Source organism: Sturnus vulgaris, unplaced genomic scaffold (assembly GCF_052056855.1).
Source record: "Sturnus vulgaris isolate bStuVul1 unplaced genomic scaffold, bStuVul1.hap1 Scaffold_1955, whole genome shotgun sequence".
In the NCBI taxonomy this organism is placed as follows: Eukaryota; Metazoa; Chordata; class Aves; order Passeriformes; family Sturnidae; genus Sturnus; species Sturnus vulgaris.
The window spans coordinates 1-26336 of NW_028276173.1; the positions used below are offsets into that span (position 1 = coordinate 1).

The 26336-nt window shown below is 61.8% G+C and overlaps 3 protein-coding genes across 4 annotated transcripts; 2 read left to right on the top strand and 1 right to left on the bottom strand.

The window, feature by feature from the left end:
• Positions 1-1098: 1098 nt before the first annotated feature.
• Positions 1099-1262, top strand: CYC1 (cytochrome c1; the record flags this gene model as incomplete). The annotated part of the gene is given in 1 exon segment (XM_088158264.1): positions 1099-1262. A coding segment is annotated over 1 exon segment (70 nt), but the record flags the coding sequence as incomplete, so codon positions are not given.
• A 1794-nt stretch (positions 1263-3056) lies between these two features.
• Positions 3057-12019, bottom strand: LOC148217970 (ranBP-type and C3HC4-type zinc finger-containing protein 1-like). Its single transcript, XM_088158261.1, is given in 15 exon segments — positions 3057-3271; positions 3693-3836; positions 3928-3954; positions 3956-4027; positions 4103-4282; positions 4692-4803; positions 5358-5518; positions 6065-6238; positions 7191-7348; positions 8544-8778; positions 9520-9610; positions 10124-10262; positions 10563-10661; positions 10973-11222; positions 11775-12019. Coding segments are annotated over 15 exon segments (2130 nt in total). The 5' UTR covers positions 11982-12019; the 3' UTR covers positions 3057-3190.
• Positions 12020-12342: 323 nt separating this feature from the next.
• MAF1 (MAF1 negative regulator of RNA polymerase III) lies at positions 12343-25327 on the top strand. 2 transcript variants are annotated; one of them, XM_088158262.1, is made up of 8 exons: positions 12343-12633; positions 13306-13467; positions 15852-15980; positions 18351-18516; positions 20769-20890; positions 23056-23175; positions 23834-23956; positions 24514-25327. In XM_088158262.1, exons 2-8 carry the CDS (start codon positions 13385-13387, stop codon positions 24533-24535), a joined length of 765 nt encoding a protein of 254 aa, XP_088014388.1. In that variant the 5' UTR covers positions 12343-12633; positions 13306-13384; the 3' UTR covers positions 24536-25327. The 2 variants fall into 2 exon arrangements, with proteins under 2 accessions (XP_088014388.1, XP_088014389.1); XM_088158263.1 differs by having other exon boundaries at positions 18393-18516.
• Positions 25328-26336: the final 1009 nt, after the last annotated feature.

Sequence of the window (26336 nt, forward strand, 5' to 3'; positions counted from 1 at the left end):
TAATGGATCAATAATGGGATCAATGAGATCAGTAATGGGATCAATAATGGATCAATAATGGAGTCAATAATGGATCAATAATGGGATCAGTAATGGATCAATAATGGGATCAGTAATGGATCAATAATAGGTCAATAATGGATCAATAATGGGATCAATGAGATCAGTAATGGGATCAATAGTGGATCAATAATGGATCAGTAATGGATCAATAATGGATCAATAATTGATCAATAATTGATCAATAATGGGATCAATGAGATCAGTAATGGGATCAATAATTGATCAATAATGGGATCAATAGTGGGATCAACAATGGGGCCCGTTATTGATCCTATTGATCCCAGTATTGATCCCATTAATCATTCCCACTGACCTCATTGATCCGTATTGATCAGTTATTGATCCACTATTGATCCGTTATTGATCCATTATTGATCCGTTATTGATCCACTATTGATCAGTTATTGATCCATTATTGATCCGTTATTGATCCACTATTGATCAGTTATTGATCCATTATTGATCCGTTATTGACCCCACAGGCACGGGGCTGAGGGTTAGGTGTTCTCCCTCCTCATTGGTTACCGTGACCCTGTTATCGATCAGTTATCGATCAGTTATCGATCAGATATCGATTATTGATCGGTTATCGGTTTTTCAGGCACGGGGGTGAGGATTACGTGTTCTCGCTGCTGATGGGGTGCTGTGACCCCGTTATCGATCCATTATCGGTCCGTTATCGATCAGTTATTGATCAGTTATCGATCAGATATCGATTATCGATCGGTTATCGGTTTTTCAGGCACGGGGGTGAGGATTACGTGTCCTTGCTGTTCACGGGGTGCTGTGGCCCCGTTATTGATCCATTATCGGTCCGTTATCGATCAGTTATCGATCAGTTATTGATCAGATATCGATTATCGATCGGTTATCGGTTTTTCAGGCACGGGGGTGAGGATTACGTGTTCTCGCTGCTGACGGGGTGCTGTGACCCCGTTATTGATCCGTTATTGATCGGTTATCGATCAGTTATTGATCAGATATCGATCAGTTATCGATCAGTTATCGATTATCGATCGGTTATCGGTTTTTCAGGCACGGGGGTGAGGATTACGTGTTCTCGCTGCTGACGGGGTACTGTGACCCCCCGGGGGGGTGTCCCTGAGGGAGGGGCTCCATTACAATCCCTACTTCCCGGGCCAGGCCATCGGGATGGCCCCGCCCATCTACGACGAGGTGCTGGAGTACGACGATGGTACGGGGGGATGGGCTGGGGGGGGGTCCGGGGGGACTTGGGGGGTCCTGAGGGATCTGGGGGATTTTGGGGGGAGTCCTAGGAGGGGTCTGAGGGCAGTCCTGGGGGATTTGGGGGGGTCCTTCTGGGGCTGGGATGAGTCTGGGGGGGATTTGGGGGGTCCTGAGGGGTCTGGGGGATTTTGGGGGGGTCCTGGGAGGGGTCTGGGGGATTCTGGGGGTCCCCAGGAGGGGTCTGAGGGCAGTCCTGGGGATCTGGGGGTTCCTGCTGCAGCTGGGAGGGGTCTGGGGGTCTCAGGGGGGTCCCAGTGGGTTCTGGGGGGTCTCGGTGGGGTCTGGGGGGGTCCCGGTGGGGTCTGTGGGGGTCTCGGTGGGGTCTGGGGGGTCTCGGTGGGGTCTGTGGGGGTCTCGGTGGGTTCTGGGGGGTCTCGGTGGGGTCTGGGGGGTCTCGGTGGGGTCTGTGGGGGTCTCACGCCCCATTTCCCCCCCAGGGACCCGGCCACCATGTCCCAGATCGCCAAGGACGTTTGCACCTTCCTGCGCTGGGCGGCCGAGCCCGAGCACGACCACCGCAAAAAAATGGGGCTCAAGGTGGGGCTGGGGGCTCAGGGGGGGCTCAAGGTGGGGCTGGGGGCTCAGGGGGGGCTCAGAGGGGTCTGGGGGCTTCGGGAGGCTCAGGGGGGGCTCGGGGACCCCCCCTGTCCCCCCCTAACCCCTGTCCCCCCCCCCCCAGATGCTGCTGCTCTCGGGGCTGCTCGTGCCCCTCCTCTATTACATGAAGAGACACAAGTGGTCGGTGCTGAAGAGCAGGAAAATGATTTATCGGCCCCCCAAGTAGGGCCCGGGACCCCCAAAATGGGGCATTGGGCCCCTCCCCCTCCCGAGTTCCCAGCCCCCCCCACATCGGGGGGGTCAGGGAGGGGCTTTGGGGACCCCCCAGAAGGGGCATTGGGGGGTCCTCAGCCCCCTCTTCGTGTTCAGCCAAGCCCAGCCTCGGGCCCTGCTGGGGCTGTGGGGCTGGGAATAAAGTCTGGCTTCACACAGAGGATGTGGGGCTCGTTCTGTGGGGCTGGGGCTGATTCTGTGGGGCTGAGATTGTCCTGGGTGTGGGGCTGGGGGTAGGAATAAAATCTGGGGTTTACAGAGAGGGTGGGGGGCTGATTCTGTGGGGCTGGATCAGTCCTGGTGTGGTGCTGGTTCTGTTCTGTGGGGCTGGGTCTGTCCTGGGTGGGGGTCAGGCCGTGCCCCAGGTCTGCCCTGTGGGTCACTGGGTCAGGCTGTGCCCGAAATGTGGGGCTGGACATGGGCTGTGCCCATGGTGGGTCAGGCTGTGGGTGACACTGTGGGTCACGTCTGGCTGTGGGTCAGGCTGGGCCCCACGTCTGGATTTGGGTCACACCATGGGTCACGCCGTGGGTCAGGTGTGGCTGTGGGTCGGGTCACGCCGTGGGTCAGGTCACACCGTGCCCAGGCTCTGTCCCCACCGCAGCCCCCCCTGGCTTTGGGGTCTCGTTCGGGCCCAGCTCCCCTTGACCCACCCGTGGAGTGACCCCGAGTCCCTGTCCCCACACCGGGGGTGTCCCCGTGTCCCTGTCCCCGTGTCCCTGTCCCCGTGTCCCTGTCCCCATTCCACCCTGTGACACTCAGTGCCTTTATTGAGCCCCCCGGGCTGTGCCCCCCGCAGGTCCTGGGGCCCCCCGGCCCCTCCACGCCCCGAGGTCGTCCCAGTGTCCCTCGGTTCTGTCCCCGTGTCCATTCTCGGCTCTGTCCCCGTGTCCATCCTCTGTCCCTCTGTCCGTCCGCTCTGTCCCTGTGTCCGCTCTGTCCCCGCTGGCCGTGCCCCTCCCGGCGCCCTCGGGCGTCTCCGGGCCCGGCCGTGGCTCCGTCCGTCCCTCGGTGTCCCCGGGGGTGTCCCCAGGGGTGGCCTGGGGGGTCAGTGGCAGTTCTGGCACCGGGGGTGGCACCTCTGCCCGTTGACGTTGCAGCGACAGCCACCGCTGGTGTCCCCGGGCCCCTGCGGGGGACAGGGCAGGGGTCAGCAGGGAGCCGGGCCTGGGGTCACCCCCGGGTCACCCTGGGGTCACCCTGGGGTCACTCTGTGTCCCCTGGGTCACCCTGGGGTCACTCTGTGTCCCCTCCTGCTCCCCCCGGGTTCCTGGGAGCCCCCCGGTCCCCCCCATCACCCTGAGACCCCCGCACAGCCTTTGGTGACCCCCCCACCCATCTCAGAACCCCCTCGAGACCCCCCCCCCAGGATCCCCCCAGGATCCCCCCGAGACCCCCCGCTCACCCCCGGCCCCCAGCGGGGTCCCTTGGTGACCCAGCAGATCTCGGTCTGGCACACGGTGCACCGGATCCCCCTGGATCCCCCCGGATCTCTGATCACCCCAAACCCCCCAGGACCCCCCCGGGACCCCCCGGGACCCCCCGCTCACCCCCGGCCCCCAGCGCGGTCCCTTGGTGACCCAGCAGATCTCGGTCTGGCACACGGTGCACCGGATCCAGTCGCACCCGTCCTTCTTCTGCACCACGATGCGGCACGTGGGGCAGTGCATGGCCTCCCCCTGCTGCACCAGCGTCTGGGGGGGTGACAAAGGGGGGGGTTCAGGACCGCGGGGACCCCCCTGGACCCCCTCCCCGAACCCCCCGGACCCCCCGAACCCCCCGGACCTGCAGCATGTCCCGCGTCTGCCGCGCCGGCCGCGTCGTGCAGCGCCCGCAGCTGCAGCTCGTCCTGGTACTGGCGGCAGTTCTGACCCTCGTGGATGGCCTGGGGACAGCGGGGTCAGCTCGGGGACACCCCGGGGACACCCCCGGGACCCCCCCGGGACTCCCCCGGGCCCACCTTGCACAGGAGGCAGTTGAGGGCCCCGCACACCGGGCACGGGAACTCGTTCACCGCGTCCTCGTAGAAACACCAGCCCGGGCAGTCCCGGCCCCGGCAATGGAAACTGTTCCGGCTGCGGCGCTCGGCCAGGGCGAGCCCCCGCGCCAGGAACCGCGCGTGCTCCTCGGGGGACAGCAGCTGTGACACGGGGACATCATTGGGGACATCATTGGGGACACCCCGAGTCACTGCCACCCAGCCATGGGGACCCCCGGGCCAGGAACCGCGCGTGCTCCTCGGGGGACAGCAGCTGTGACACCGGGACATCATTGGGGACATCACTGGGGACATTGGGGACATCACTGGGGACACCATTGGGGACACCCCGAGTCACTGCCACCCACCCTTGGCGACCCCCGAGTCATCTCTCCCATTCCCCTGGGAGCCCCCCCGCCCCAGGTGTCACCGTCCTGCAGGTGCCTGTGACCCCCCCCAGTGTCCCCCAGTCCCCCCGGTGTCCCCCCAGTGTCCCTCCCAGTCCCCCCCAGTGTCCCCCAGTCCCCCCCAGTGTCCCCCAGTCCCCCCCAGTCCCCCCAGTGCCCCTCACCGCGCGGATCTCCCTCTCCTGCAGGTGGCTGCCACACGCGTAGGTGACATCCCGGAAGGGACAGGCCACCACCGGCTCCTCGCTGTACGTGATCACCTGGCGGAGACAATCCCTGGGGACAGCGACACGGCGTCACTGGGGACACTGGGGACACTGGGGGGACTGGGGGCACTGGGGACACTGGGGGCACTGGGGGACACTGGGGGGACTGGGGACAATGGGGACACTGGGGACACTGGGGACACTGGGGACAATGGGGACACTGGGGGATACTGGGGGATACTGGGGGGACACTGGGGACACTGGGATGGCCTGGGGGGGGTCACTGGGGGTCTGGGGGATTTTGGGACCCGTCACAGCAATTGCCGGGGGGGGGAGGGGCGCGGGCAGTGTCCCGGTGGTCCCGGTTGCCCCAAACCCTGCCCCGGTAGCCCAGTCCCGGTTCGGTAGCCCCGGTAGCCCCCCCGGTAGCCCAGTCCCGGTTCGGTAGCCCCGGTAGCCCAATCCCGGTTCGGTAGCCCCCCCGGTGGTCCCGGTAGCCCAGTCCCGGTTCGGTAGCCCCGGTAGCCCAGTCCCGGTTCGGTAGCCCCCCCGGAGGTCCCAGTAGCCCAGTCCCGGTTCGGTAGCCCCGGTAGCCCCCCCGGTAGCCCAGTCCCGGTTCGGTACCGGCAGAAGCTGTGCAGGCAGTCCCGCAGCAGAACCCCCCGGGCCGCGGGCACTCCCTGCAGGCAGATCCGGCACTCGAACGGCTCCGGGTTCGGAACCAGCTCCGCCTCCTCGGCCCGCAGCAACTGCTGGAAATTCCGCTGCCGTTCTGCCTCCAGGGCCTGGGGAAAACGGGGAAAAAACAGGAAAAATGGGGAAAAAACCGTGAAAATAGGGAAAAAAAACCCGTGAAAATGGGGAAAAAATCGTGAAAATGGGGGAAAAAAAACCCGTGAAAATGGGAAAAAAATGGGGAAAAAAACCGTGAAAATGGGGAAAAATGGGGAAAAAATCCAGGAAAAAAACCAAGAAAAATGGGGAAAAAATGTGGAAAATGGGGATATGGGAATGGCTGCTGAGCCCATTAACCCCAGTGACCCTATTAACCCCATTAATGACCCCATTAATTAACGCCATTAATCACCTGCTGGCACTGGCGGGTCCCGTCCTGCTCCCTCTGCAGGCGCCGCTGCTCGGCGGGGTCGGGCCGGTGGCCATTAATGACCCCATTAATTAATGACCCCATTAATTAAGCTCATTAATCACCTGCTGGCACTGGCGGGTCCCGTCCTGCTCCCTCTGCAGGCGCCGCTGCTCGGCGGGGTCGGGCCGGTGGCCATTAATGACCCCATTAATTAATGACCCCATTAATTAAGCTCATTAATCACCTGCTGGCACTGGCGGGTCCCGTCCTGCTCCCTCTGCAGGCGCCGCTGCTCGGCGGGGTCGGGCCGGTGGCCCCCGGGCACTCGGTAGCCCTCGGGCCGGGGGGAGCTGCACATCTCACAGCCGGGACGGGTGGGCTTGTTCAGGAACGTGCACAGGGGACACGGCCAGCCAGACTGCGGATAATTAATGGTTAATTAACGGGTAATTAATGGGGATGGTTAATGGGATCAATGGGATTAATGGGATGAATGGGATTAATGGGATGAATGGGATTAATGGGATGAATGGGATCAGGGCACATCTCACAGCCAGAGCGTGTTCAGGAACGTGCACAGGGGGCACGGCCAGCCAGACTGCGGATAATTAATGGTTAATTAACGGGTAATTAATGGGGATGGTTAATGGGATTAATGGGATTAATGGGATTAATGGGATTAATGGGATTAATGGGATGAATGGGATTAATGGGATGAATGGGATCAGGGCACATCTCACAGCCAGGGCTTGTTCAGGAACGTGCACAGGGGACACGGCCAGCCAGACTGCGGATAATTAATGTTAATTAACGGGTAATTAATGGGGATGATTAATGGGATCAATGGGATTAATGGGATCAGGGCACATCTCACAGCCAGGGCTTGTTCAGGAACGTGCACAGGGGGCACGGCCACCCCGACTGCAATAATTAACGGTAATTAACGGGTAATTAATGGGATCAATGGGATGGGGATGGGGTCAAGGGCAGTGTCTACCCTGGAACACTGGGATTGGGATCAGGATTGGGATCAGGATCAGGGATCAGGGTTTGGGATCAGGGATCGGGATCAGGGATCAGGGTTTGGGATCAGGGATCGGGATCAGGGATCAGGGTTTGGGATCAGGGTTTGGGATCAGGGATCGGGATCAGGGATCAGGGTTTGGGATCAGGGTTTGGGATCAGGGATCGGGATCAGGGATCAGGGATCGGGATCAGGGATCAGGATCAGGGATCAGGGTTTGGGATCAGGATCAGGGTTTGGGATCAGGATCAGGGATTGGGATCAGGATCAGGGTTTGGGATCAGGGATTGGGATCAGGGATTGGGATCAGGATCAGGGATCAGCCCCTCTCCCCCTCCCCCCGTACCTGCTCAGGTGAGGGTGGGCGGGGCTCAGGGGCTGTGGGCGGGGCCCCGGCGCCGTCCCAGAGCTGCAGCGAGTCCAGGTGATCCCGGATGTCGCCGATGTCGCCGATGTCCCCGATGTCCCCAATGTCCATCCGCTCCGGGGGCTCGGGGACACAGCCTGGGGACACAGGGACACCGCGCTGGGCTGGCGTGGAGGGCACGGGGGACGAGGAGGAGGAGGAGGAAAGAGCAGGAACAGCAGGAGGAGGATGAGGAGGATGAGGAAGGCGCAGGAACTGTGTGAGGGTGAGGAGGAAGGAGAGAGATGAGGATGATGAGGATGATGAAGGAGCAGGATGAGGATGATGAGGAAGGAGCAGGATGATGAAAAATGAGCTGGAACTGTGAGGATGAGGAGGAGGAAGAAGGAGGAGCAGGATGAGGATGATGATGATGAAGAAGGAGCAGGAGTAGGATGAGGATGATGAGGAAGGAGCAGGACGATGAAAAATGAGCTGGAACCGTGTGAGGATGAGGATGATGAAGGAGCAGGATGAGGAAGGAGCAGGAAGGGGGAGCAGGATCAGGCTCAGGAGGGTGAGGAGGAAGGAGCAGGAGGAGGACGAGGATGATGAGGAAGGAGCAGGATGAGGAAGGTGAGGAAGGGCAGGAGCAGGATGAGGATGAGGATGATGAAGAAGCAGGATGAGGATGAGGAAGGAGCACGACAAGGACCCCAAGGGTTCTGCCTGTACCTGTGCCAGGTGAGGAGAGAGCAGGAGCAGGAGCAGGAGCAGGATGAGGATGATGAGGAAGGAGCAGAAGCAGCAGCAGGGTGAGGATGATGAGGATGGCGAGGATGATGATGAAGCCGTACCTGTGCCAGGTGAGGAGAGAGCAGGAGCAGGAAAAGGAGCAGGAGGAGGAGGAAGATGAGGAGGAAGGAGCAGGAACAGGATGATGAGAAGCAGCAGCAGCAGCAGCAGGGTGACGATGACGATGACAATGGTGATGACAATGACAATGACGATGATGAAGATGATGATGGATCCATACCTGTGCCAGGTGAGCCGTGCCCAGCACTGAGAGCAGGAACAGGAGCAGGGGAAGCAGCAGAAGCAGAAGCAGCAGCAGGGTGACAATGACGATGACAACGATGACAATGACAATGACGATGACAATGACAATGACAATGACGATGATGATGATGATGGATCCATACCTGTGCCAGGTGAGCCGTGCCCAGCACTGAGAGCAGGAGCAGGAGCAGGGGAAGCAGCAGCAGCAGCAGCAGCAGCAGGGTGACAATGACGATGACAATGACAGTGACGATGACAATGACGATGACAATGACGATGATGATGGATCCGTACCTGTGCCAGGTGAGGCGTGCCCGTCGTGCCCCGCGGCCCGCAGCAGCCGCCGTGCCCAGCGCTGCCGGTAGTGCTCGGGGCCCAGCCCCGCGGCCCGCGCCGACAGCAGGAACAGGAAGGCGCCGTCCCCGTCCCGCCGGATCCCGTAGGAGCCCAAGCTCCGCCCGTCCTGGCACAGGCTCTGCCCGATGATCCAGCGCTGAGCCAGGGGGTGGAAACCGTACTCCAGAAACACCTGGGACAGCGACAGCCACGCACGGCGGATGGGGAGAGCCCGGGGGGGCTGGGGGGGCTGGGGGAGAGCCTGGGGGGGCTGGGGGATCCCTGGGGGAGAGCCTGGGGGGGCTGGGGAGCCTGGAGGGGCTGGGGGAGAGCCCGGGGAGAGCCTGGAGGGGCTGGGGGAGAGGCTGGGGGGGCTGGGGGATCCCTGGGGGAGAGGCTGGGGGGGCTGGGGGAGAGCCTGGGGGAGCCTGGAGGGGCTGGGGGAGAGCCCAGGGGTCCTGAGAGAGCCTGGGGAGAGCCTGGGGGTCCTAGGGGGGTCTGGGGGATCCCAGGGATGCCTGGGGGAGATTCTGGGGAGAGCCTGGAGGATCCTGGGGGAGAGCCCGGGGGGATCTGGGGGAGAGCCTGGGGGTCCTAAGGGGGTCAGGGGGATCCCTGGGGGGATCTGGGGGAGAGCCTGGGGGTCCTGGGAGAGCCTGGGGGAGATCCCGAGGAGATCCCTGGTGACCTCAGACTCCCCCATATTCCCCCAGGTGACTCCAGGTGTGCCCATCTCCCCCCAGGTGTGTCCCAGGTGTGTCCCAGGTGTCCCCAGGTGACCCCGGGTGTGTCCAAGGTGACCCCAGCTGTGTCCCAGGTGTCCCCAGGTGACCCCAGGTGTGTCCCAGGTGTGTCCCAGGTGTGTCCCAGGTGTGTCCCAGGTGTGTCCCAGGTGTCCCCAGGTGACCCCGGGTGTGTCCCAGGTGTGCCGTACCTGCTCCTTGAGGGTGCCAATGGTCAGGTGTGGCTGCACCCTCAGGGTGATGCTGGCCGAGGATGTGGCGTCCTCCACCCCCACGGGCATACTGGGAATGATGGGAGATACTGGGATGGGTTACTGGGAATGATGGGAGATACTGGGATGGGATACTGGGAATGATGGGAGATACTGGGATGGGATACTGGGAATGATGGGAGATACTGGGATGGGATACTGGGAATGATGGGAGATACTGGGATGGGATACTGGGAATGATGGGAGACACTGGGATGGGTTACTGGGAATGATGGGAGATACTGGGATGGGATACTGGGAATGATGGGAGATACTGGGATGGGATACTGGGAATGATGGGAGACACTGGGATGGGATACTGGGAATGATGGGAGGAGGAGGAGGAGGGAGCGGACAGGGGAGGAAGAGGAGGAGGATGATGATGATGGGGATGAGGGGGAGGAGGAGGAGGAAGGCAGGATGAGGATGGGGAGGAGGATGATGAGGATGGGGATGAGGGGGAGGAGGATGAGGATGATGATGAAGAGGATGATGATGATGACGATGATGATGAGGAGGAGGAGGAGGAGGAGGAAGGCCTGACCTGATGTCGGCCCCGGGCTCGCTGTCCCTCAGGCTCACGCTGAGCTCCGCGTGTCTCCGAGCCAGCGCCACCGCGCTCTGCGCCGCCAGCACCGCGTCCCCGAGAGAGATGGCACGGGACAGCGACACGGCCAGATCCTCTGGGGACACCGTGGGGACACCGTGGGGACACGGGGACACCGTGGGGACACCGTCAGGGACAGGGGGATGGCACCCAGAGACACCCAGAGAGGGAATGAGGACACCGGGGACACCGGGGGTGGCACCCAGAGCCCCCTGGCCCAGCCCAGGGACACAGTGGGGACAGGAGGTGACACCAGGGGAGGTCCCGGGGGGGATTTCTGGGATTGTCCCCCCGGGCAGGGCTGTCCCCACTCCCCCCCCCCATCCCCGCGGAGGTGGCACTTGGGGACACGGAATTCCCGGAATTCCCGGGATACCTGTCTGGGCCAGCTCCAGGACCCGCGCCTGCTCCGTGTCCTGCTCGGGATCCTCGGGGGGTGGCACCAGCGATGTCCCCGTGTCACCCTCGGGGGCTGCTGGCGCACAGAGGGGACGGGGCTGGCACTGCTGTCACCACCAATGTGCCCAGCCCTGTGTCCCCGTGTCCCTGTCCCCGCGTCCCTGTCCCCAACCCCGTGTCACTGTCCCCATGTCCTTATGTCCCTGTGTCCCATGTCCCCTTTCCCCTTTCCCCAGTGTCCCCAATGTCCCCCAGTGTCCCCAATGTCCCCCAATGTCCCCTGTCCCCAGTGTCCCCCAGTCCCCCCAATGTCCCCCAGTCCCCCCACTGTCCCCAGTGTCCCCCAGTCCCCCCAATGTCCCCCCTGTCCCCCTGTCCCTGTCCCACCTCTCCGGGCCTCCCTCAGGGAGCTGCTCAGCACCGTCCACCACTGCTGGGCCTCGCGCTCCTCGGGGAACCGCAGCGCCACCGTCCCCTCTGTCCCCTCTGTCCCCTCTGTCCCCTCTGTCCCCTCCGTTCCCGGTGTCCCCGGTGTCCCCGGTGTCGCCGGTGTCGCCGGGGGTGGCAGCTGCAGCTCGTGGCTCGTGGGGCCGCACACGCGGTACGAAACGTCCCGCAGGTCAAACTCGGCCAGGGGCTGCGGGGGACGGGGGGACGGGGACAGGGGACAGAGATGGGGACAGGGGACAGGGACAGGGGGACAGGGACGGGGACAGGGATGGGACAGAGACAGAGAGCAGAGACAAGGGCGGGGTCACCTCGGGGTCACCTCGGGCTCAGAACAGCCCCCGACCCCCTGGGGGGGTCTGGTCACCCCTGAGGTGCCCTGGTCACCCTTGGGACACCTTTGGGGGGCCCTGGTCACTCTCGGGGTGCCCCCAGCCCCTCCCTGTCCCTTGTCCCTGTTCCTGCCCATGGCCCGGGGGGCACACGGGACGATCCCGGGGGTCGATCCCGTCCTTCCCGAACCTCCCGGGATTCCCCAAACCCCGGGACACCCCCAGGCCCCTCCCGTGGGGACAATCCCGGGGGTGCGGGACGCGACCCCCGCCCCTCAAACTCCGCCACTTCCCCAGGACCGGCCCCGGAACGCCCGGGGGAGGCTCCGCCCCCGCCCCCTCCCCTCCCACCCCCCGAGCCCCGGGGCGACCCCTCGGGCCCCTCCCCAGCCCCCTCCCCTTCCCCTCACCGCGCCGCCCCCCGCCTCCGGCAGCCGCAGGCCCAGGCGGAAGCGGCGCCGGCCGTCGGTCTCCGGTTGCACGCTGAGCTGCAGGCGGAGCGCGGCGCCGGCGGCGGGCAGGAGGCGGCAGGGCGCGGCCAGCTCGGCCCGAGCCGCCATCAGCACCGTGGGGGGCGCGGCAGCCGGGCCCGGCCCGGGCGCTCCGGGCGCCGCCATGGCGGCCCCGCCACTTCCGGCCTCCCTCCCGCGCGGTCCGGCCGCCAAAGGGGCCCTTCCGGGGGGGGGCGGCGGGAAACGCGGCCGCGCGCGCGGGAGTTCCACGGGAGGAACGTTCCGCCGTGGCCACGCCCTTGGCCACGCCCCCGCCACGCCCCGCTGTGATTGACAGCGGCTCCCCCCGTCTTTGTCCGCGCCAGCCAATCAGAGCGCCGAGCGCCCCCGCGGTGGGCGGGGCCGTGGGCTCTGCCCTGATTGACGTTGGCATTAGCCAATGAAAATCCGGCGTGGCGATGATTGACGGCTATTCTCGCCAATGCGAGCGCGGGCCGCGGGCGCCTCTCGGGCGGGGCGGGCACGGGCGGGGCGGTGCCGCCGCTGTTGCCGTCCGGTGCCGCAGGAGAAGGTCGCCCGCTCGCCCGCTCGCTCCGGGGGACTCCCAGGATCTCGCTCAGCCGCTCCCGCCGTCCCGAGCACTCGGGGACATGTCGAGGTGGGCGGAAGCCCGGTGGGCCGGCGCCAGACGGCGGACGGCGGCCGCGGCACGCTCGCCCTCCTCGAGCTTTCCCCGGAGACTCCTCCCTTTACACGCGCCCCGAGCCTGAAGGCACTGCCACGGCGAGGAGGCACCGATAGCGAGCAGGACGCGCCGGTAAGTCCGCACGGCCCGCCGCCCCCTCCCCTGCGCGCCCGGAAGCCGCACGGACTACAATTCCCAGCGCGCCCCGCGCCGCCCAGGCGCGACCCGGCAGCGCGCGCAGCCGCGGGGCAGGATGGGAGCAGTAGTCCCGCAATGGCCGGGCTGGGCCGCCCGCGCGGGGCATGCCGGGAGCTGTAGTCCGCTACTGGTGCATTGCTAGGCGCCGCGCGGGGCATGCTGGGAGCTGTAGTCCTGCGCGCGGGGCATGCCGGGAGGGCACTTCCTGTGGCGCCCTCCGGGATCTGGGGAGAATTTTCCGCGTTCTTTTTTTCTTCTTTTCTTCCTTTTTTTTTCTCTTCCTCCTCCTTTTTCTTCTCTTCTTCCTCCTCCTCCTGTTCCTCCTCCCTCTCTGTTTCTCCTCCCCCGCCTGTCACCATTTCCCGCTTTGCCAGTCCCACTTGAAGTTCCTCTTTCTCTCCTTTCCCCTTTCATTTTCCCTTTCTGTTTTTCCCTCTTTCCTGTTTTTTTTTCCTCCTCTTCCTCACATTCCCACTTTCCTGGAGGAATCCCTCGGGCTGGAAAATCCCCCCCGGGCCCATCCCGGTGCCCCTCACTCACATTTCCCCCCCCCCCCCCCCTCCTCCTCCTCCCCTTTCCCTTCCCGTTTTTTTTTCTTGGGAGCAGCTGCAGCACCGGGAATTGTGCTGGGAATTTCCCTGGGAAATTTCCCTTGGAATTGCGCTGGGAATTCTGCCCCGGGAGGATGAAGCTGCTGGAGAATTCCAGCTTCGAGGCCATCAACTCCCAGCTGACGGTGGAGACGGGAGACGCCCACATCATCGGCAGGTGAGGGCGGGGAAATTCTTGGGAATTCTGGGCCTGGAAAAGCTCTGGGATCCCGGGAATCTGGGAATTCTGGGCCTGGAAAAGCTCTGAGAATCTGGGAATTCTGGCCCTGGGGAATTGAGGAATTCTGGCCTTGGGAAAGGTCCTGGAATCTGGGAATTGTGGCCCGGGAAAAGCTCGGGGGATGTGGGAATTCCATCCCAAAATCCCAATAAATCCAGCAGGGAGCCGTTCCCCGTTCCACATCCCTCCAGCCTGGACCCCAAACCCCTCCCAGTCCATTCCCAGTCCATTCCCAGTTCCATTCCCAGTCCCATTCCCAGTCCCATTCCCAGTTCCATTCCCAGTCCATTCCCAGTCCATTCCCAGTTCCATTCCCAGTTCCATTCCCAGTTCCATTCCCAGTCCATTCCCAGTCCATTCCCAGTTCATTCCCAGTCCCATTCCCAGTCCCATTCCCAGTTCCATTCCCAGTCCATTCCCAGTCCATTCCCAGTCCATTCCCAGTCCATTCCCAGTCCATTCCCAGTCCCATTCCCAGTTCCATTCCCAGTTCCATTCCCAGTTCCATTCCAGTTCCATTCCCAGTTCCATTCCCAGTCCCATTCCCAGTCCATTCCCAGTTCATTCCCAGTTCATTCCCAGTTCCATTCCCAGTTCCATTCCCAGTCCATTCCCAGTTCATTCCCAGTTCATTCCCAGTTCATTCCCAGTTCCATTCCCAGTCCATTCCCAGTCCATTCCCAGTTCATTCCCAGTCCCATTCCCAGTTCCATTCCCAGTCCATTCCCAGTCCCATTCCAGTTCATTCCCAGTCCATTCCCAGTTCATTCCAGTTCCATTCCCAGTTCCATTCCCAGTCCATTCCCAGTCCATTCCCAGTCCATTCCCAGTCCATTCCCAGTTCCTTCCCAGTTCATTCCCAGTCCATTCCCAGTCCATTCCCAGTCCATTCCCAGTCCATTCCCAGTCCATTCCCAGTTCCATTCCAGTCCATTCCCAGTTCATTCCCAGTCCCATTCCCAGTTCATTCCCAGTTCATTCCCAGCACTGCCATTCCCTGGATCCCTTGGTTTTCCCACTTTTCTTTTTTCCCAATTTTTCACTTTTTTCCCCCAGTTTTTTTTCCTGTTTTTCCCACCCCTTTCCCACGCTTTTCCTGCTTTTTCCTTTTTTTTTTCCCATGTTTTCCCCCTCTTTTCCCCCCCCTTTTCCCACACATTTTTCCCATATTTTTCCCATGTTTTCCTCCCCCCTTTCCCACACTTTTCCACATTTTTTCTGTATTTTCCCTCCCTCTTTTCCCACATTTTCCCCAATTTTCCCTGCCCTTTCCCCGTGTTTTTCCCACTCTTTTCCCCCCTTTTTCCCCGTGTTTTCCCTGCCCTTTTCCCCCATTTTTCCCTCATTTTTCTCCACGTTTTCCCCTCCCTTTTCCTCACATTTTCCCCCATTTTTCCCCAATTTTCCCCCCACGTTTTCCCCCATTTACTCCCATTTTCCCCCCATTTTTCCCCGTGTTTCCCCCCATTTTTCCCCCCATTTCCCCCCATTTTCCCCCTCCCTTTTCCATATTTTCCCATTTTCCCCCCCATTTTTCCCCATATTTCCCCCCATTTTCCCCCCATTCCCCCCATATTTTCCCCCATTTTTCCCCTCCCTTTCCCCACGTTCTCCCCCCATTTTTCCCCCATTTTTCCCCCATTTTTCCCCTCACTTTCTCTATATTTTCCTCACGTTTCCCCCCCATTTTTCCCCCATTTTCCCCCCATTTTCCCCCCATTTTCCCCCCATTTCCCCCCATTTTCCCCCCATTTTCCCCCCATTTTCCCCCCATTTTTCCCCCCCATTTTTTCCCCCCTTTTCCCCCCATTTTTCCCCCCATTTTCCCCCCATTTTCCCCCCATTTCCCCCCCATTTTTCCCCCATTTTCCCCCATCCTTTCCCCCATATTTTCCCCCATTTCCCCACATTTTCCCCCATATTTTCCCCCCATTTTTCCTCATATTTCCCCCCATTTTCCCCCATTTTTCCCTCCCTTTTCCCATGTTTTCCCCATATTTTCCCCATATTTCCCCCCATTTTCCCCATGTTTTCCCCCATATTTTCCCCCCATTTTCCCCCCCATTTTTCCCCATTTTCCCCCATTTCCCCCCCCATGTTTCCCCCCATTTTCCCCCCCATTTTTCCCCCATTTTTCCCCTCACTTTCCCTATATTTTCCCCACGTTTTCCCCCATTTTTCCCCTCCCTTTCCCACGTTCTCCCCCCATTTTTCCCCCATTTTTCCCCTCACTTTCCCCATATTTTCCCCCATATTTCCCCCCATTTTCCCCACGTTCTCCCCCCATTTTCCCCCACGTTTTGCCGTGTTTGTCCCCCCAGGATCGAGAGCTATTCCTGCAAGCTGGCTGGCATTGACAAGCAGCTCTTCAAGCAGTTCTGCCAGGAGGGGCAGCCCCACGCCCTGGAGGCGCTGTCCCCACCCCAGAGCTCCGCCCTCAGCCCCGCCAGGTGGGGGACACTGGGGACACTGGGGAGACTGGGAGCGCTGGGAATGGCAATGGGAGCGCTGGGAATGGCAATGGGAGTGCTGGGAATGGCAATGGGAACGCTGGGAATGGCAATGGGAACACTGGGAATGGCACTGGGAGCACTGGGGACACGGGGAATGGCACTGGGAGCACTGGGGACACGGGGAATGGCACTGGGAGCCCTGGGAATGGCACTGGGAGCACTGGGAATGGCACTGGGGATACTGGGGAGATTGGGAATGGTACTGGAATGGCACTGGGAGCAGTGGGGATACTGGGAATGGCACTGGGAGCACTGGGAATGGCACTGGGGACACTGGGAATGTCACTGGGAATGGCATTGGGGGCACTGGGGAGACTGGGAGCACTGGGAATGGCACTGGGGACACTGGGAATGGCACTGGAACCACTGGGGAGACTGGGAATGGCACTGGGAGCGCTGGGAATGGCAATAGGAGCACTGGGGATACTGAGAATGGCACTGGGAGCACTGGGGATACTGGGAATGGCACTGGGAATGGCACTGGGGATACTGGAAATGGCACTGGGGATACTGGGGAGACTGGGAATGGTACTGGAGTGGCACTGGGAGCATTGGGGATACTGGGAATGGTGCTGGAATGGCACTGGGGATGCTGGGAATGGCGCTGGGAGCACTGGAAATGGCACTGGGAGTGCTGGGAATGGCACTGGGGATACTGGGAATGGCACTGGGAGTGCTGGAGTGGCACTGGGGGCACTGGAAGTGCTGGAAATGGCAGTGGGAACCTGGGATGGGCACCCAGAATGGCACAGGGAATGGGCACTGGGATAACTGGGATTAACTGGGATGGGCACCAGGAATGGTCCTGGGGTCCTGGGATGAGATCCATGGGATCGATGGGATTGATGGGATCAGTGGGATCCATGGGATGGGATCCATGGGATCCATGGGATCAGGATCAATGGGATCAGTGGGATCCATGGGATGGGATCAATGGGATCCATGGGATCAGTGGGATCCCTGGGATCAGGATCAATGGGATCAGTGGGATCCATGGGATGGGATCAATGGGATCCATGGATCAGTGGGATCCCTGGGATCAGGATCAATGGGATCAGTGGGATCCATGGGATGACAAAGACCATTGAGTGCAGTGTGAGTGTCCCCAGCACAGCCAGGGCCACCCCATCCCTGTCCCCAGGTGCCACCTGCTCAGGGATCCCTGTCCCCAGGTGCCACCTCCTGAGTGGATTCCCTCCAGCAGTCCCAGCCCACTGCCCTTTCCATGGGGAATTCCCAGATGTCACGGGCTGCCTGCTGTGTCCCCGTGTCCCCCTGTCCCCATGTCCCCATGTCCCCCTGTCCCTGTGTCCCCCTGTCCCTGTGTCCCCCTGTCCCTGTGTCCCCCTGTCCCCCTGTCCCTGTGTCCCCCTGTCCCTGTGTCCCCCTGTCCCTGTGTCCCCCTGTCCCTCTGTCCCCCCTGTCCCCCTGTCCCTGTGTCCCCCTGTCCCTGTGTCCCCCTGTCCCTCTGTCCCCCTGTCCCCCTGTCCCTGTGTCCCCATGTCCCCCTGTCCCTGTGTCCCCATGTCCCCATGTCCCCCTTCCCCTGGTCCCCATGTCCCCATGTCCCCCTGTCCCTGTGTCCCCCTGTCCCTGTGTCCCCCTGTCCCTCTGTCCCCCTGTCCCCCTGTCCCTGTGTCCCCCTGTCCCTGTGTCCCCCTGTCCCTCTGTCCCTGTGTCCCCCTGTCCCTGTGTGTCCTTGTGTCCCTCTGTCGCCGTGTCCCTGCGGTGACCCCAGTGACCCCCCAGTGACCCCAGTCTCACCCCAGTGACCCCAGTGACCCCAGTGACCCCCAGTGACCCCAGTGACCCCAGTCTCACCCCAGTTTCCCCAGTGACCCCAGTCTCACCCCAGTGACCCCAGTCTCACCCCAGTCTCACCCAGTCACCCCAGTTTCCCCAGTGACCCCAGTCTCACCGCAGGCAGGGCAGGGGACGCTGTGGTGACAGTGACAGTCCCCTCAGTGACCCCAGTGACCCCCAGTGACCCCAGTCTCACCCCAGTCTCACCCCAGTCTCACCCCAGTGACCCCAGTGACCCCAGTGACCCCAGTGACCCAGTCTCACCCCAGTGACCCCAGTCTCACCCCAGTCTCACCCAGTGACCCCAGTCTCACCCAGTGACCCCAGTCTCAGCCAGTGACCCCAGTGACCCCAGTCTCACCGCAGGCAGGGCAGGGGACGCTGTGGTGACAGTGACAGTCCCCTCAGTGACCCAGTGACCCCCAGTGACCCCAGTCTCACCCCAGTGACCCCAGTGACCCCAGTGACCCCAGTCTCACCCCAGTGACCCCAGTCTCACCGCAGGCAGGGCAGGGGACGCTGTGGTGACAGTGACAGTCCCCTCAGTGACACGTGCAGCAGGAAGACTCTTTTCTATCTCATTGCCACCCTGAACGAGGCCTTCAGGCCCGACTACGACTTCAGCGCCGCCAAGAGCCACGAGTTCAGCAGGGAGCCCAGCCTCAACTGGGTGAGCACTGGGAGGCACTGGGAGGGACTGGGAGAGCCCAGCCTCAACTGGGTGAGCACTGGGAGGGACTGGGAGGGACTGGGAGGGACTGGGAGAGCCTAGCCTCAACTGGGTGAGCACTGGGAAGGGACTGGGAGGGACTGGGAGAGCCCAGCCTCAACTGGGTGAGCACTGGGAGGGACTGGGATGGGACTGGGAGAGCCCAGCCTCAACTGGGTGAGCACTGGGATGGACTGGGATGGGACTGGGAGGGACTGGAGAGCCCAGCCTCAACTGGGTGAGCACTGGGAGGCACTGGGAGAGCCCAGCCTCAACTGGGTACGCACTGGGAGGCACTGGGAGGGACTGGGAGAGCCCAGCCTCAACTGGGTACACACTGGGAGGGACTGGGAGAGCCCAGCCTCAACTGGGTGAGCACTGGGAGGCACTGGGAGAGCCCAGCCTCAACTGGGTACGCACTGGGAGGGACTGGGACAGACTGGGAGGGGACTGGGATGGGACTAGGAGAGCCCAGCCTGAACTGGGTACGCACTGGGGGGGACTGGGATGGGACTGGGAGGGACTGGAGAGCCCAGCCTGAACTGGGTATGCACTGGGAGCACTGGGAGGGACTGGGGTGGGGTGGGATCGTTCCCATGTCCCACATCCCATTCCCGAGTCCCAAATCCCAAATCCCATTTCCACGTTCCCAATCCCAAATCTCCAATCCCAAATCCTACACCCCAAATCCCACACGCCCAATCCCATTTCTCAATCCCCCAATCCCAATCTCAAATCCCACATCCCATTCCACATCCCAAATCTCATGTCCTTGTTCCCATTCCCAATCCCCCATTCCCAATCCTCCAATCCCAATCCCCCAATCCCAATCCCCCAATCCCCAATCCCCCATTCCCAATCCCCCAATCCCAATCCCCCAATCCCAATCCCCCATTCCCAATCCCCCAATCCCAATCCCCCATTCCCAATCCCCCAATCCCAATCCCAATCCCCCATTCCCAATCCCAAATCCCCCAATCCCCCAATCCCAATCCCCCATTCCCAATCCCCCATTCCCAATCCTCCAATCCCAATCCCCCAATCCCAATCCCCCATTCCCATTCTCCCAATCCCCCAATCCCCCATTCCCAATCCCCCATTCCCAATCCCCAATCCCCCATTCCCAATCCCCCATTTCCAATCCCCCATTCCCGATCCCCCAATCCCCCAATCCCCCATTCCCAATCCCCCAATCCCCCATTCCCAATCCCCCAATCCCCCATTCCCAATCCCCCATTCCCAATCCCCCAATCCCCCATTCCCAATCCCCCATTCTCCCAATCCCCCATTCCCAATCCCCCAATCCCATTCCCCCATTCCCAATCCCCCAATCCCCATTCCCAATCCCCCATTCCCAATCCCCCATTCCCATTCCCCCAATCCCCCAATCCCCCATTCCCAATCCCCCATTTCCAATCCCCCATTCCCGATCCCCCAATCCCCCAATCCCCCATTCCCAATCCCCCAATCCCCCATTCCCAATCCCCCATTTCCAATCCCCCATTCCCGATCCCCAATCCCCCAATCCCCATTCCCAATCCCCCAATCCCATTCCCCCATTCCCAATCCCAATCCCCAATCCCATTCCCCCATTCCCAATCCCCCAATCCCCCATTCCCAATCCCCCATTCCCAATCCCCCAATCCCCAATCCCCCATTCCCAATCCCCCATTCCCAATCCCCCAATCCAATCCCCCATTCCCAATCCCCAATCCCCCAATCCCCCAATCCCAATCCCATTCCCCAATCCCAATCCCCCAATCCCAATCCCCCATTCCCAATCCCCCAATCCCCCAATCCCCCAATCCCAATCCCAGTCCCCCAATCCCAATCCCCCATTCCCAATCCCCCAATCCCCCAATCCCAATCCCATTCCCCCAATCCCAATCCCCCATTCCCATTCCCCCAATCCCAATCCCCCAATCCCCATTCCCAATCCCCAATCCCAATCCCATTCCCCCAATCCCAATCCCCCATTCCCATTCCCCCAATCCCAATCCCCCATTCCCAATCCCCCATTCCCAATCCCCCAATCCCAATCCCCCATTCCCAATCCCCCATTCCCAATCCCCAATCCCAATCCCCCAATCCCATTCCCAATCCCCAATCCCAATCCCCCATTCCCAATCCCCCATTCCCAATCCCCCATTCCCAATCCCCAATCCCATTCCCAATCCCAATCCCATTCCCAACCCCGTTCTGGCCCGTTGCAGGTGGTCAATGCCGTGAACTGCAGCCTCTTCTCGGCCGTGCGCGAGGATTTCAAGGCTCTGAAGCCGCTGCTGTGGGACGCCGTGGACGAGGAGATCAGCCTGGCCGAGTGCGACATCTACAGGTGCCGGGCGTGATGGGAGATCCTGGGGCATGATGGGACATCCCGGGGCATGATGGGACACCCGGGGCATGATGGGACACCCGGGGCATGATGGGGGATCCTGGGGCATGATGGGACACCCCGGGGCATGATGGGACACCCCAGGGCATGATGGGAGATCCCGGGGCATGATGGGAGATCCCGGGGCATGATGGGACACCCCGGGGCATGATGGGGGATCCCGGGGCATGATGGGACACCCCGGGGCATGATGGGACACCTCGGGGCATGATGGGACATCCCGGGGCATGATGGGACACCCGGGGCATGATGGGACACCCGGGGCATGATGGGGGATCCTGGGGCATGATGGGAGATCCTGGGGCATGATGGGAGATCCCGGGGCATGATGGGAGATCCTGGGGCATGATGGGGGATCCCGGGGCATGATGGGACACCCCGGGGCATGATGGGAGATCCTGGGGCATGATGGGGGATCCCGGGGCATGATGGGAGATCCTGGGGCATGATGGGACACCCCGGGGCATGATGGGAGATCCTGGGGCATGATGGGAGATCCCGGGGCATGATGGGAGATCCTGGGGCATGATGGGGGATCCCGGGGCATGATGGGACACCCCGGGGCATGATGGGAGATCCTGGGGCATGATGGGGGATCCCGGGGCATGATGGGAGATCCTGGGGCATGATGGGAGATCCCGGGGCATGATGGGACACCCCGGGGCATGATGGGACACCCCAGGGCATGATGGGACACCCCGGGGCATGATGGGAGATCCTGGGGCATGATGGGACACCCCGGGGCATGATGGGAGATCCCGGGGCATGATGGGACACCCCGGGGCATGATGGGACACCCCGGGGCATGATGGGACACCCCGGGGCATGATGGGGGATCCCGGGGCATGATGGGGGATCCTGGGGCGTGATGGGACACCCCGGGGCATGATGGGAGATCCTGGGGCATGATGGGGGATCCTGGGGCGTGATGGGACACCCCGGGGCATGATGGGAGATCCTGGGGCATGATGGGAGATCCCGGGGCATGATGGGACACCCCGGGGCATGATGGGAGATCCCGGGGCATGATGTGACACCCTGGGCATGATGGGACACCCGGGGCATGATGGGACACCCCGGGGCATGATGGGAGATCCTGGGGCATGATGGGGGATCCTGGGGCATGATGGGACACCCCGGGGCGTGATGGGACACCCCGGGGCATGATGGGACACCCCGGGGCATGATGGGACACCCTGGGGCATGATGGGAGATCCCGGGGCATGATGGGACACCCCGGGGCATGATGGGACACCCTGGGGCATGATGGGGGATCCCGGGGCATGATGGGACACCCCGGGGCATGATGGGAGATCCCGGGGCATGATGGGACACCCCGGGGCATGATGGGAGATCCTGGGGCATGATGGGGGATCCCGGGGCATGATGGGACACCCCGGGGCATGATGGGACACCCCGGGGCATGATGGGAGATCCCGGGGCATGATGGGAGATCCTGGGGCATGATGGGAGATCCCGGGGCATGATGGGAGATCCCGGGGCATGATGGGACACCCCGGGGCATGATGGGACACCCCGGGGCATGATGGGAGATCCTGGGGCCTGCTGGGACACCTCGGGGCATGATGGGAGATCCCGGGGCATGATGGGACACCCCAGGGCCTGCTGGGACACCCCGGGGCATGATGGGAGATCCCGGGGCATGATGGGAGATCCTGGGGCATGATGGGAGATCCCGGGGCATGATGGGACACCCGGGGCATGATGGGACACCCCGGGGGGTTCTGGGAGATCCCGGGGGATGCTGGGAGTTCCTGAGGGATTCTGGGGGATTTCCTGAGGGAATTCTGGGAGTTCCCGAGGGGATTCTGGGATTTCCGGGGGAATTCTGGGATTTCCTGAGGAAATCCGGGATTTCATTTGGAATTCCGGGTTTTCCCACGGAATTCCAGCTTTTCCCTCGGGTTCCCCCCCCCCGCCAGCCGCTTTTTCCATTAAAATTGTCGTTTCCATTCCTTCCCAACCTCTGGGGAATTCCCAACTCCAGGAATTCCCAACCCCTGGAATTCCCAACCCCTGGAATTCCCAATTTCTGGAATTCCCGCCCATCCATCCGGGTTTTTTCCCGCTTTTCCCGTTCCCAGCTACAACCCCGACCTGGCGTCGGATCCCTTTGGCGAGGACGGCAGCCTCTGGTCCTTCAATTATTTCTTCTACAACAAAAGGCTCAAGAGAATCGTCTTCTTCACCTGCCGCTCCATCAGGTATTCCCCCAGGGAATGACTGACGGGGTTTATCCCTCAGGGGATTCCCGGGAATTCTGGGGTTTATCCGTGAGGGGATTCCTGGGAATTCTGGGGTTTATCCCTCGGGGGATTCCCGGGAATTCTGGGATTTATCCGTGAGGGGATTCCTGGGAATTCTGGGGTTTATCCCTCGGGGGATTCCTGGGAATTCTGGGATTTATCCGTGAGGGGATTCCTGGGAATTCTGGGGTTTATCCCTCGGGGGATTCCCGGGAATTCTGGGGTTTATCTATGAGGGGATTCCCGGGAATTCTGGGGTTTATCCCTCAGGGGATTCCCTGGAATTCTGGGAGATCCTCCTGAGGCGATTCTGGGGTTATTCCTGAGGGGAATCTCTGGAATTCTGGGGGTTGTTCCCAAGGGGATTCCCTGGAATTCCAGGGGCCATTCTTGGAGGGAATTCCCCAGAATTCCAGGGCTATTCCTGAGGGGGTTCCCCAGAACTCCAGAGTCCATTTCCACGGGAATTCTGAGAATTCCAGGGGTATTCCTGAAGGGATTCCCTGGAATTCTGGGCCGTGTTCCCGAGGGATTTCCCCAGAATCCTGGGCCGTGTTCCCGAGGGATTCCCAGAATTCCAGCCGTGGCCCTGAGGCCGTGCCCCCTTTCCTGGCAGTGGTTACACCTACACCCGGCCGGACACGGGCACCGAGCTGGACATGGAGCTGGGAGACCCCGACCCCGACAGCGGCGCCCGGGACCGCGGGGACCCCGAGGGCGGCGCCATCGAGGGCGACAGGTGGGCGTGGTCGGGGGTGGGCGGGGCTGGGTGGGCGTGGTCCGACATGGGGGCGTGGTCAGGCATGGGCGGGGTTGTGTGGGCGTGGTCACGCATGGGTGTGACGGGGTGGGCGTGGTCAGGCGCACCCGTGGTCCGGCATGGGCGTGGCTGTGGGCGTGGTCAGGCATGGGGCGTGGTAAGGTGTGGGCAGGGGTTGTGGGGGTGTGGTCAGCGATGGGTGTGGCTGGGTGGGTGTGGCCATGCATGGGTGTGGCGGGGTGGGCGTGGTCAAGCGCATCCGTGGTCCGGCATGGGCGTGGCTGTGGGCGTGGTCAGGCATGAGGCGTGGTCAGGCGTGGGCGGGGGTTGTGGGGGTGTGGTCAGCGATGGGCGGGGCTGGGTGGGCGTGGTCGGGATGGGGGCGTGGTCAGGCACTTGTGGGGCTGGGTGGGCGTGGTCAGGCACGAGCGAGGCTGGGTGGGCGTGGTCAGACACGGGCGGGGTACTGTGGGCGTGGTCATGTGTGGGCGTGGCTGCAGGGCGGGCCCAGGTGACCCCGCCCTGTCCCGTCGCAGGCTGCAGGTGATGTGCACGTGAGAATCCCCACGGGATCCCAGACACCGGGAACGGAACCGGGAACGGGAACAGAACCAGCAATGGGACTGGAAATGGACTGGGAACGAAACCAGCACCGGGACTGGGATCCAAACCAGCACCAGAAATGGGACTGGGAACAGAACCAGCACTGGGAAGGGGACTGGGAATGAAACCAGTACCAGTACTGGCACCAGCACAGGAACTGGGAATGGAGCCAGCACCAGTACTGGGAATGGAGCCAGCACCAGTACTGGGAATGGAGCCAGCACCAGTACTGGGAATGGAACCACCACTGGTACTGGGAATGGAGCCAGCACCAGTACTGGGAATGGAGCCAGCACCAGTACTGGCAACCAAAGCAGCACTGGAACCAGGAATGGAACCAGGAATGGAACCAGGAATGGAACCAGGATTGGGACTGGGACTGGCACTGGGAACAGAACCAGGAAAGGACCCAGCCCTGCCCTGGCACTGTGGGTCCTTCCTGAGCCGTGTCCCCCCCCGGTGTCCCCCCGGTGTCCCCCCGGTGTCCCCATGTCCCCCCCGGGCACTGGAGCCCCCCAGGAGTCCCCGGGAAGCTTTGCTGCACTTTATGGCTCCTGCACTGATCCCTGTCCCACCTGCCCGGGCTCCTGACGGGCTCTGTCCGTCCGTCTGTCCGTCCGTGCCGGCACAGCCTGGGGGGAGAACCCCAAAAACCCCCAAAAACCCCCAAAAATCCCCAAAATCCCAGACACTGCCCCCCTTCCCCCACCCTGAGTCCGTGTGTTTCAAGAGTTTGGCTTTGCTCTCTGCCTGCTCCAGCTCTGCTTTACCTGCCAGCATCTCACCTGGCCAGGTGAGGGGTTGGTGTCACACAAAGGTCTGGTGGGACACAAAGGTTTGGTGTCCCCAGTTTTGGTGTCCCCAGGGTTTGGTGTCCCCAGGGTTTGGTGTCCCCAAGGTTTGGTGTCCCCAATTTTGGTGTCCCCAGGGTTTGGTGTCCCCAGGGTTTGGTGTCCCCAGGTTTGGTGTCCCCCAGGTTTGGTGTCCCCCAGGTTTGGTGTCCCCAGGGTTTGGTGTCCCCAGGTTTGGTGTCCCCCAGGTTTGGTGTCCCCCAGGTTTGGTGTCCCCCAGGTTTGGTGTCCCCAGGTTTGGTGTCCCCAAGGTTTGGTGTCCCCAATTTTGGTGTCCCAGGGTTTGGTGTCCCAGGGTTTGGTGTCCCCAATTTTGGTGTCCCCAAGGTTTGGTGTCCCCAGTTTTGGTGTCCCAGGTTTGGTGTCCCCAGTTTTTGGTGTCCCCAGGGTTTGGTGTCCCAGGTTTGGTGTCCCCGGGTTTGGTGTCCCAGGGTTTGGTGTCCCAGGGTTTGGTGTCCCCAGGTTTGCTGTCCCCAGGTTTTGTGTCCCCAGGTTTGCTGTCCCCACCTGCACCTCCTTTGGGATCAGGATCAGGGGGGGTCCCATCTCTTTTTGGGGTCTGGGGGTTTTTTGTCTCTTTCAGGGTCCCTGATCTGGGTCAGGGGGGGTCTCTCCAGATCCAGGGTCCCGCTGGCCACGCACAGGGAGGGGCCACTGAGCCCCCCCAGAAGCCCCTCCTGGGGTCCCCCCAAGCTCCCCTTGGAGATTTGCAATCCCCCCCCCCCAGGATTTCTGGGATTTGCCCCAATTCCTGGGGGACCCCCTGGGATGGCTTCGTTTCCATGGGGGGGTCCTGGCCCAGCCTGGGGGTCCCTCAGCCCCACTTTTTCCTCTGCTTTTACATCCATTTTCTCCTTTTATCTCTTTATTTTCCATTTCCATGGATTCCCAGGCTGGTTTGGGCC

Coding starts and splice junctions, on each gene's coding strand:
- MAF1 (XM_088158262.1), top strand. CDS start 13,385: ATGAAGCTGCTGGAGAATTCCAGCTTCGAGGCCATCAACTCCCAGCTG. Junction 13,468..15,851: donor GACGCCCACATCATCGGCAG/GTGAGGGCGGGG, acceptor TTGTCCCCCCAG/GATCGAGAGCTATTCCTGCA. Junction 20,891..23,055: donor GCCGAGTGCGACATCTACAG/GTGCCGGGCGTG, acceptor TCCCGTTCCCAG/CTACAACCCCGACCTGGCGT.